Source organism: Belonocnema kinseyi, chromosome 1, assembly GCF_010883055.1.
Source record: "Belonocnema kinseyi isolate 2016_QV_RU_SX_M_011 chromosome 1, B_treatae_v1, whole genome shotgun sequence".
In the NCBI taxonomy this organism is placed as follows: Eukaryota; Metazoa; Arthropoda; class Insecta; order Hymenoptera; family Cynipidae; genus Belonocnema; species Belonocnema kinseyi.
In genome coordinates this window covers 90,916,754-90,929,162 of record NC_046657.1, presented here as the reverse complement: position 1 = coordinate 90,929,162, position 12,409 = coordinate 90,916,754, and the positions used below count along the sequence as shown (strand labels likewise).

The following is a 12,409-nucleotide window of genomic DNA, read 5'->3' as shown; positions in this document are numbered from 1 at the left end:
ATTGTATGAAAATGGAGGAACACTTACAAGAAGTTTCATCTCAAAAGCATCCCCTTAAACACATCAAATTGTACACTGAAGTTGAGCTCATTTTATACTGATTGTTTGTCATGCAAATGACTTAGTCGTTTTTTTTGTCAACAGGAACCCGCATTTGCTCCAGTACAAATCGCCTGATATATTTCCGACGTTTTTCCAGGATATTGGAGATTTTATTTGTTCAGAAATAGAAGAATTGTGCAGCTAATCCAATTTAATAGCGCAGCCGTTGACAATACGTCCACAATAGATAGAACCTTTTTTATGCCCTATAAAATTATGAACATTTTTTCACATCACCATATTCGATCTAAAATCAACAGTTCTCGAGTAATTTTAAAAAACATGTTATTGTTTAACACTTTCCAGAATTTTGGAACTTTGCCGTACACGTATGTTTGGGGACTTTTCACAATATCTTTATAAAGCCATTGCCAACGTATCTGCGAAAGAAATGCTACATTTACGAATTTTTTTTTCAAATCCTTCATTGACTGGACTAATAGTCACGAGTAGTCGAGTAGTAAGCAGTATTGGAAGTATTTGGGAAACCCGAGAGGAAACCGAGCCAGTGGTCCCAGCCGTCTCAGCAGTCTGGTTAAGTTCGGATATGCTCACGGAGACGTACACAAGATACTTAGCCAGTTGAGACCTCGCATTTGCACAAGCATTTGCATAGATCTATAGAGTATAGACTGTTGCCTGAGATTTTTTAATTGTTAATTACTCTTTGTCATTAAATTAATGTAATGTATCATGGAAGCAGATTCGAAGCCCAAATGTTGAATTTCTTTCGGGTTACCAGGTGGGTCGGGTCGAAATCCAGGACACTTACAAAATCTCTAAAAAAAAAAGTCATCGACTTTATTTCGTTTAAGGATACGTAAATTGAACTGCCTGCACAAACGGAGGAAAAATTTGTTGTGCATAGTTTTCATTGAAAGTCGGTTGCGTTCGTCGCTGCATTGGAATTTTATGAAAGAAAGAATTATCGAGCAATTAGCGTTCAATTTTCTATTGGCGTTAAAAACTTGATGATTTCTCTAAAAAAATTTGGCTCTGGCAAAAATAACCAATTTTCATAGTTCTCAAGAAAAAACCAGAACACTGAGAACTAGCTGAAAACAATTTGAAAAATTATAAACTGTCTTCAGATAATTCGAAGAACAGAATGTTGTCTGTTCTGATTGTGTCTATGGTATAAAAGAGGACAACGAATGTTTACTTCTTAAAATAAAAGAATCAAGATTTTCAATGAAACGAAGTGAGAATAAACATTATTAAGGAAAACTTTTTGTAGCAATTTTTCCAAGGAACAATTTTACTATCCTAACTTTTTTCATATTTTGCTTTATTTCCGAGAAAAACTGGGTATTTTGATTTTTCGAAATTAAAAATAGATATCCTTCAAACGCGGCTCCAACGAAAATTTTGTATTTGATCAAAAAAATGATAAAACATCCCAGATACAAAATCAAGGGAAGCATTCATGGTTTACCTGTTCTTTTCAACTTAAGATGAAATATCTGCATTTTTCTTCATATTATTATGAATATAACGTCTGCATTTTTCTACCTAATAATATTATGAATATAATGCTATACTTCTCTTCTTCAAAAAATGAAGTAAAATATGATAAAATTAACAATTATTTTCTCAATTATTCTCTATCGAATTACTCTCTCTCTCTCTCTCACTCTCATTTGTTTATAATTCAGTCGAAAAGAGACAAACGAAAGTCGCCCGTGGCGAGTGGTGGCTTTTCGGTAATGGTAGGATTTCCCAAAGTCTTAAGTATTTTTCAGCATTATAAGAAGTAGCCACAGTGATCAGGGAGTAGTAACTTAATCGGTCTTTGTAGTAATCTGTCAGTCTCGTTAAGGAGGGAATGGGGGATAAGCACTTGCAAAAAATTTTTTGTTTTTGTTTTTTTGTTGTAAAATATTCAAAAAATATTGTGTAAAGATTTTAAGTCAATCGGAGCAGAATTCTCGAACTTATAGATTTAAAGCCGACCCTCCGCAAAGACTGCAGCTGCGCTCAAAAATATAGGAAGATGCCAGAAAAACATGAAAAATACCATAAAAATAATGTAATTCTTATCAATTTTCTCTACACTTTCTACGTCCGTGAAGTTTGCACAGTGTCATGGAAAAAAGAAGGAGCTGAAATCGTTAAAAAAAGCGATTTTACAAAAACTACTGAACCGATCCTTCTCAAACTTAATAAACTAAATTTTGCAACTCTTTTGATTTCCGATAAATCTACGTTGAGATATCGCTGGAACCGCAAATCATCTTTTTCAAGAAGCCTACTCGAAATTGCTCTATCACTGGCTTATTACACGTTATTTTTCCATAAAAAATTACAAATTATTTTTAAAATAATACTGTGTAACATGCAAAATATTTAAATACATTTACTTTAACCGGATCTCTAAAAAAAATTCATAAAAAAAGCGTTTTTTCATGCATTATCCCCCATTCCCCCCTTAACCCTGCGTTTGGCACATGCTCCGATAACCTTCGGTTTGGCACATGGAGTCTGGCTAGACCCCCGTATATATGCATACAAATGTATGGAAATATGAAAATCTTCCTTCCAATTTTGTTTTTTAATGATAGCAAATGAAATTCTAGGAAAAGTTAGGGAGTTTCAAGTCGCTAGCTCAATCAGAAGATTACTAAAGAAGCAAGTTAAATCGCAAAAGGTCTGACTGGACCCATGTGCCAAACGGAGGATTAAGTAGTTTGGCAGTAGTCGGCTATCTGACTCCCGGAATACTTAGTGCACTGCCCCTCGACTATGCTTTAGCGTCATAATCGAAAAATTCTACTAATAATATGTCCAAAAATAATAGCGAATATCCTTGACATTTATATCACAGATATTATATTATTTTTTCCAACAAATAACAAATCTTATTTTTATTTATCCATATTGGTGTGAGATTATAGAGAACCTGCTTTGGTGCCAGAAGTCCTACAGTAGTAGTTTGAGCTTTAAAAGATGGTCTAATTTGTTTTAAATACATACCCTACTTTGACTCTAAACGTGTAAAACGGCTGATTTTCGAAATTTTCAGCGTCAAAGTAGGGTCTAAATTACATTGAAATCGCTGCTTAATTAGAACCTACTTTACAGCCTCCAGCGCCTACTAAGATAGAAGTTACGGCTTCAAAGTGGGGCCTAAATTTCAACTCGGGAGGGTTTGGCATGATCCGGACTCCCAAGATTCGTAGCTGTAACTTTTAATTTGGAGGATAAACATTAATAGTATACAGTCTATTGAAAAAGGACCACGCACAAAATATATGTGAAAATTTCTTCCGGTGGATTAAACTAACTCTCATTTATTTGGTAGTTTATGAAACTAGATGCAATTTCGTAAAAGAACTTCAACCAATTGGAACTAGTTGCCACAGTAACGTAATATTGTGATATTTTAGACATAGCTATATATAACAATAATAAGCGGTTAATCTTTGAAATTGATAAGTGAAACTGAAATGCATCCATACATTTTGGAGAATGCCAATGTCAACATAATAGTGAATGCTACGTCCGCAGGAAGAGAATGTTGGCAGCGTTCTTGAATGTCAGAGTTTTGGCCGCCTGCCACCAAGAAGAGGTCCAATTATTGGTCACTCCCGATAATTAACCAGGAGGCTACTATGATGCTCGTCTCGTTGGCGGTTTACCCCGAAATGCGGGAGGGTGTCAGATTAATGGTTAAGATGCCAGTGAATCTCTGCAACACTAGAAATTACTGCACACAGGGTTGGCCTCATATTAGCATATTGTGTATTTAGGAGGATAAAAAGACGTTTGCCTCCTTGTTTTAGACGATACTTTATGTAACAAAGATATACTTAATTTATTTTGGCTTATTCCAGGAAGGCCTTTAAATTTACAAGTTTATATCACGCCTGACGTTTGAGTTAAGGTTGACGCGGCCATAATGGCACAGGGTAACTACAAAAGCGCATATGCAGAGTGCGATTAGAAGCTCATAATACTCCTAGAAGTATTTTCGACTCATCATTGCACTGCGCACGTGCGGATTCGTTGTCGCTTCTCCTGTTGTGTAAACGGCTACTTTCAGAACTAAAAAAAGGCTAATGAAATACGTAAATCATGTCTACGTCACATAAAATAATTAATCGAATTTTTAATGCAAAGAAATTAACGTTAACTAAAATGTAAAGGTATTAATTCAAAACAGATCAGTTTCTTTCAATTACTGCACATCTCGGTAAAATTATGCTACATATCTAATAATAATTATTCAATTATGTTGAATTGATTATGTTATTCATTGTGATTTAAAAACAAACTGCAGGCGAAATTGGAGCTAAATTTTAAGTGTAATATCAGCACCTCGAAGTTGCAACGAGAAAACTTGTCTTCGAGCTTAAGCTGGTTTGTTAAAAATTCAACCTTTGATAAGATAACCATTGCCTGCCCATACTTTTTCAACCTTTCTCAAGTGTTGCTTTTTTTCTTTTTCTTTCCCAATAAACGTAAAAAATTATATGAGCAGTATACTATTTCAACAAAAAAACTCAATATAATTTCTGTTTCGGGCGTATTGTTTCTTGATCGAGACCTCCTGAATTAGATATAGGTAATATTGCTGAAAATCTATAGAGAAATCAAAACAGAAGATCGTTTTATTTTGTATTCTCGCGTGCGTTCTCTTAGGTATATTTGTGGTATCGAAATCACCTCGATTCCGTAAGTAGTGCAAATTCTCGACAATCAAAAGTACCTGGGTTGCCACGAATAGAAATACATGCAAGTAGGTAATATAGGTAGTACTTGACAACGAAAAAGAATTAAAAGAAAGAATTTGAAAGTAGCAAGAATCAAAGAGAATATTATGCAGTGCATTACAAAAAAACATTCATAAACTTACATATACGGTAAGATTGGGTAAATACAAAAATTAAAGGGATATATTTCATAAACATTCTCATCGCACGCAGATCGCTTCGCTCGCAAGTTTGAGCGCGCCTAGGGCGCGCGACTTTTGGGTTTCGCGATTCGCACTTGGTCTTTATATTTCGCTCACATTTGTACTCAGGAATTTAAAAATAAAAAGTCAAAAAATCAAACACTGTAATTTGATGATTGTGAAATCTCTGTTTTTGAAGCTCCTTCGGCTTTGACGAACACATTCTTATCACGTACGCTTCGCACTCGATTTGACTTTAATTACTTAGGATAACTTCATTCATTAAGTCATAATTACTAAATTACTTTTAATATTTGCACATCATATACAAAAATAATTTTGTTATTTAACATTTTATTGCAACTTGTGCCGTTTTTTCATAAATTTATTTTGTTTATTATCAATGTTATTTTTTACAATTTAAACCAAAAATACGCATCGTAGCGTAAATTGGCTCGAAGAACATTTTTAGATATAATTTAGACGAAAAATTTTATTAGTTAAAATAGTCTTGTAGCTTGTGCTGCTTTTCCAAAATCTTATTTTCTTTTCATTTTGAATGTATTTCTATAACAAAAGCTTATTACAAATTTGCAGATCTTTTTTGAATGCACAATTTTTTTAATTTATGTTTTCATAGCTTGCATCGGTTTTCCAAAGATTGAATTCTTTATCACCTATGTTATTTTCCACGATTGTAACAAAGACTAAGCATTCTATCAAAAAATGATTAATAAAAAATTTATAGATATTTTTTTGGTGAACAAATCTTGCCTCTTTATTTTTTTCGTAGCTTGTGTCGTTTGTCTGAAAATTTAATTTTTCTATTTTTAATTATTTTTTGATCCGTCAAAATTGGAATTTTCCATTTTTTGACCAAATTCAAAAGTTGTTATGATAATCATGTAGGGCTTTCAACAGATAACGTTTTTGTTTTATTACATTATTTCACATCGTGCGTCATTTAGCTTAAATTTTTCATTTTCGTCCTTTTTTTAATTTTGTAAGTGCTATAACGTGGTAATTTTTTTATCGGAAAAAGTCATAAGAGACAATGTTCGCCTTTTCAAGTACTACGAATAACCGTACAGAGAATTTTTGAATTTCGAAAAAAAGTATTCTCAAAAATTTTCAAAATGCGTTCACTTTTTGAATTTTTATCCAAAATAGCTGGTTAACAAACTTGACCTTCAGTTTTTTACACTAAAAGAGTGTGCCAAAGGCCAATCTAACAGACTGATTTGTTTCAAAGTTTCATGCTCAAAGTTGGCATACATACATACATGCATACATGCACATATACATGCATACATACAATAGAGGCATAGAGAAATTTCAAAAAAAAGGGAAGAGGGTGGGGTCAAATTTTTCATAAATCTAACATCTTCCCTGATGCGTAATGAGATTGTAAAAGGATATTTTGTTATGTCTGTTAAATAATGGATCGCACGTTAAATCAAAAATATTTGTCTCAAATTTTTGTAATTTGAAGTAAATCTTACCCTCTGACGTAATTTAATTTCCTTTCGCAGGATCTGCGTTTCTTCCGGCGTGGGAGGAAATAAAGCGCAATCGTCTAATCCCAAACGGTGAATCAGTGAACCGCGTACTGCGAGTGTGCGACAGTTTTTTACCCCGATTTCTTTTAAGTCAACTACGCATTTTGCGTTAACTCTACAGGCATAAAAAAGTTGCCATTTTTTATGCAGGTTTTAAACAAAAAGTATATTATTTTTTTAATTCCTTAACGACTTCTCTTCAACTTTTTCACTATGTTCACATTATAAAGTAAAAAAGGTTTATTTTCTTTATTTGCTGATTTTGGAAAGTCTATGAAATCCCACACAAAAAGGATCTGATTTTAAATCATTTTTATGATCCCAAAGAACGCAAAAATGTATACCTAATTCAGATGTATTGAAGATACAATAAGGTTAAAGTGTATTTAATTATTATATTCAAGGGTACTCGAATATATTGTTGATATCAATTTTACAATGTTTCAATGAAAATAAAGGTAAACATATACAATATTTTCGTAAATAAATTAACGCATACAAATCATAATATTTACGGAGCGGCCAATTCTATTCGTACGCAAATATATATCTTGCAAAATATACTTTGAAGATATCAACGGGTCAAAAGGGAGGGGGCTGTCCATCCAAATAAAAAAATTCTCTATTATTAAAATGAAATATTATGAAAATAAATTTAAAACATCAGTACTTTGATCAAAGAAAACTTATTTATATATGTTCAGCCGATGCCTAGATAGTTCCTGTTTTATTTTTATTATAGTTTCTTTCAAATTTTATTTTCTCTCTCTCAATTTTGTAGTTTTTTTCTGAAGATATCAAGTCTAAGTTCAACCCTTATCATCCAAAATTGTTATATGATCCCCTATTCTTATATATGTTGTTCTTACATCGATAGCAGGAGAATCTTACGATATTATTTTTGTCTATCCTAACTTTAATCTATATACTCCGTTAAGGCCATTCGCATATATTTTCAATTCTTCGATTATATTTTCTGAAATATTTAAAATTTTCTACCTCTATACGTCTTTTTTCTACGTCTATATATGCCTTAAAATTTCTATATTTTTTTCTTTGTCTGTTCACCATCAAACTTCATAGTTCTCCAACATTTTTATCTCATATCGAGTTTTCTCTACTATTTCTGTTCCTTTTTTTAGACCTTCATCCACCCTTTCTCAATAAATTCTCTTTTAAAATCTAAAGCAGGTATTTGAAAATCCTAATAGATTGAGATTTTCGTTGATGAATGGTTATTAGTCGTTAAATTTTGATTTACCACAAAATTGCAGTAAGATCTTTATTTTATTTGATACATTTTTTTACTTTTCAGGAACCAGTCTTTTTGCTGTGGCTGCTCATGAATTCGGTCATTCGCTTGGATTGTCTCACAGTTCAGTTCGAGGAGCGCTGATGTATCCTTGGTATCAAGGTATCACTTCAAACTATAAGTTGCCAGAAGATGACAGAAATGGAATTCAACAAATGTATGGTAAGTGTATATAATAAAAAATCTTGGTACTTAAGGTTCTGCATGGTATTATATTTGGCGGCATTATCATTTGAAAAGTATAAATATATAAAGGCTACACCCTGCCCCGCATTCTCGATTTCTATTTTTTGCGATTTTTAATGGACTGGTAAATAAACAAAAATCGACTTCTGAGATTTGGATATTTTCATACATGTAATTTAAAACTTAAAAAACAAGAAAAATTTTCACATAATTTTTTTATCAACATTTTATAGCTGTTTCTTGCGGTCAATGAAAAGTCCTCTTTTTTATTACGGGCATGTTTGCAAGTCACTAAAACGTCTGAAACCAAACAATCAAACCGCATTAGAAAGAATACATGTTTAGCTAGGAAATCGACTATGATCATTTATTTCGAGGAAAAATTTACAGAATGGCGGACCTTTGAATTTATTTTTCAAAAATCCAAATTTTTCTGTTGAAAATCAAGATGAAAATTTAAGAAGATGTTTATTAATCTTCTTCATAATAGTCTAAGTTATAGCTATTTCTGTATAGAAAAACATATTCAAATTTCAGACCGATCGATTGAATAGTTTTTGAGTTACAATTCCCGCCAATCGTAAAAACAATGTTTTGAGAAAAATGAGTTTAAGTCTTTTAAAGCAATTTTTTCGTGTATAAAACCTACTCACCTTCAATCAGCTATGCCAGTTCCATACAAAATCCCTTCTGACTCTTCAAACAGGTAGTCACATAGTAAGCCGAGGGGGACCGAATTACTGCGAGGTAACCCAGTGGGCACAAAATTTGGCGACATCTTTACGACATCGTTACGACATTTTTGACGATAACTTTACGACATCCTATGTCCATGGCGTTTCGGTGTCTTTACGGTGTCGTAAAGACATCGTCAGATCATACGACTTATTTACGATATCGTAAAGACACCTTAACGACATGGACATAGGATGTCGTAAAGTTATCGTAAAAATGTCGTCACGATGTCGTAAAGACGTCGCCAAATTTTGTGCCCACTGGGAACCGTGTACCTGCGCGTCGAGTCCATACGGCGCCCGCGCTCTCAGCTCCGTCTGATGCGTCTACCGTCCATCGGCTAGAACTCCAAGAGTATTTCGAATTTCGACTTAAAATTTTCAGAGAATGTTCTTAAAGAGTTATAGGTCCGAATAAGATAATAAAAAAATCGATTTTTTGACCCCGAGAATGGGATTGGTACTCTTGATTCTGCCGCAATTTTTGGAAATGGTTCCTATTTTTGAAGGGCACAACACCATACCATTTAAGTTTTTGTTTCAATAACGTAATTTAGAGTGTATTGCCATATTATTAAGCTACAGATAAAAAAACTGCAATTTTCACAACATTTTTGTCGTTTATTGTAAGTATTTTGAGCGTACTTGAGTTTTTTAAACTCCTAGTTCACTAGATTCGCCAAAATTTTTTAAGACTAAGATGAACCCTTCAGGACTTAGGTTGAATAACGAATCGTTGGGGCATTTTTTAATTTGGGACTTCCAAAAACCACGTGCTATACTTTTTATTTAAACATGAAATGAATCGATTTCCGATTGCTTAAGGACATGGGTAATACCGAATTTCGTTATTTGAAAAGGCTCGATATTTTTTCTTTGTTTTCAATTCTATATAACAATTCATGTTTACTGGCTTTACTCATATCTTAGTTATTTTCGAAATAATATTGGCACCTTCGGACTAGTATTTTGTCAGAGGGACATAAATAAGTGAGGATACGAGAGGTAGAATTTTGAGATTCTACAGAAGGCAGTAGCAATCCCACGGGAACCAACAAACCTCTGCAGTGTACGAAATCATCCGGGCGAATAAATCCACTCCCGCGAGGCCAAGTATGGTCATTCTTTATATTTTATTCACATTTCATTTCACCCCTTTTCCAACCTCGCACGTGGTGTTCATTTCCGTATATAGTTGAAAGCTAGTTTCAATAATATAATAACTGATCTACCTATCTGTTTATGACTTGAATAATGAGAACTTAGATAAGAGCAAAAAGCCAAGTTGTATTTCACCTATCATAAAACAGAGGGATGATTCAAGCAAGGTTAAACAATTTATATATTCAACAATAAAAGAAACCCGAACTCTTTGTAATGAAATTTAGCGTTATAGAAGATTTAACTTACATCGAAAAAACCATGTCATGATACAAGATTTACGGGAAAATTGGTTTAAACCATAGTTAAAATGTTGTACTATGATATTAATTTTTTTCTACTTCACTGGTTTTGTTTGGTTTTGTTTTGCTGATCGGTTTGGCTGACTAGCTTCATAATAATTGGCATATAACCTTCTTTTGCGGGTGTTGTAAGTAAATTCCTTCATATTCTTTTTAAATCAACCACTTCAAGTCAAACCCAAAATAATGGTCATTAACAGCTCATTTCCCTCATCTTTTTTTTTCATCCAACCTCCTCAGATTTATTTTTTTCTCCAATCTACCCGCCCGACGCCCCTACCTTTTACGTAATAACAACCCATAATTAGGAGGTTGTTATTCTTAGGACGTATAATTTTTTCTTCGTGTTCTAAATATTTTTTCTCGAATGCTGTTCGACTTATAGATATCTATACAGTAGTTGAGACAAAAATCTGAAATAATCAAGATGTTATAGGCTGTAAACGACGGAGAGGCACCCGCATGAAGACATAAATGTTTCTGCCAGCGTCGACAAAACCTTAAAAAAATATTCACTGTTAAAAATTTCTGTTGGAAACTTCCACTGCATGTATTAGAAGTTTATTTCTTAAACGTAAGGTAATGCTTCAATACAAAGTGTTATAGTTTCCAAATGCTGACATTGGTATCGCACCTCACATGTACTAGAATTTCACAATACCAGTAGCCAGTAACTCGGACACCGGCTAAAGCGAAAAATAACAAAATATGTAAATCATTTCTCATTCATGTAATTGATGGGATTCATAAAAATTAAGTATTACAAAGAAATTACGGAATTCAAAGAATTCATATAACACCCGGAATTCATGGATTTCATGGAATTCAAGTAATTCATGGAATACCTGGAATTCATGGAATACACGGAATTTATGGAATACACGGAATTCATGAAATATACGGAATTCAAGGAATTTAAAGAATGCAGGCAATGCACGGGATTCAAGGAATTGAGAAGATTCAAAGAATTCATGGAATTCACGGAATTCTCAGAATTCACGACATTTAAAAAATTAATTAAATTCAGGTAATTCGTGGAATTCATGTAACTCACAGAATTCACGGAATTCATGGATCTTATGTACTTTCACGAATTCCATTAATTCCTTGAATTCCATAAAGCCCGTGAATTCCTTGAATTATGTTAATTTATTGAATTATGTGAAATTGTGAATTTCTTAAATTTCTTGAATTCCGTGAAATCTTTTTATTCCGTTAAATCCTTGAGTTAATTGAATACCGTGAATTTCATCAATTTCGTGTATTTCATTAATTCTGTGAATTTTATGAATCCCGCAGAGTCCATGAATTCCATGAAACCCGCGAATAACATATCTTATGAATTACGCGAATAGCACAAATCCAGTGAGTTCCGTGATTTCAGTAAATTCCTTGAATTCCTTTAATTTTATAAATTCCATAAATTTCGTACATTCCTTTAATTCCATGAATTTCTTGTGCATAATTTTCGTCTTATAAACCCTCTAATACATGTCGAGGCGTCCTAACGATAGGATGCCAACGCACCCGATCGACTAGATGATACTTAACCAAAAATATAAACAATAAAAAGCTAACCAAGAAGTAAGAACTAGAAAGTTTTATATCGCGAAATTCGACAAGACGGAGCTAGAAGTTGGCCAAAACTAGAAGATGCTCGCTCGCTCCATCAAAACATTAAAGTCCTATCTCGAGCGAGTAAAGAATGAAGGTGCCACTTCTCGCTTATAATCTAAACGCAAGAAGTGGCAACCTTCATGCTTTGCTCACCCGAGATAGAACTTTCATGAATTGATGAAGCGAGTGAGCACCTTTTAGTTTTGGCCAACTTCTAGCCTCATCTTGCTTAATTACGCGAGCAAGACTTTCTAGCGCTAACTTCTTGGTTAGTTTTTTATTGCTTTTTTTTTTGGTTAAGTACCGTCAAGTCGTGTCGCGTGCGTTGGCACCCTACCGTTAGGACGCCTCGATGTATTGAAATGCTGGACGGTGACTTCACGATTTACAACACTTACAATACATGTATTGCAATTTCTTCATTCCAGTACCATGTCTATAGTCCGGATGCAATAAGGGCACATAAAATTTTTTCGTGCGAAAACGAAGTCCCCTGGAGGCTTTAGAAAAAATTTTCGAATTTTAATTTTCAAAAGATATAT

At 33.5% G+C, this 12,409-nt stretch overlaps 1 protein-coding gene across 1 annotated transcript in view; it reads left to right on the top strand.

Annotated features, from left to right (window-relative positions):
* Positions 1 to 12,409, top strand: part of LOC117182709 (matrix metalloproteinase-2) — a 287,764-nt gene that overhangs the window by 249,149 nt on the left and 26,206 nt on the right. Inside the window, exon 7 of the mRNA XM_033375817.1 lies at positions 7,871 to 8,029. Within this exon, the coding sequence (XP_033231708.1) occupies positions 7,871 to 8,029 (159 nt within the window). The remainder of the gene's footprint in view (positions 1 to 7,870; positions 8,030 to 12,409) is intronic.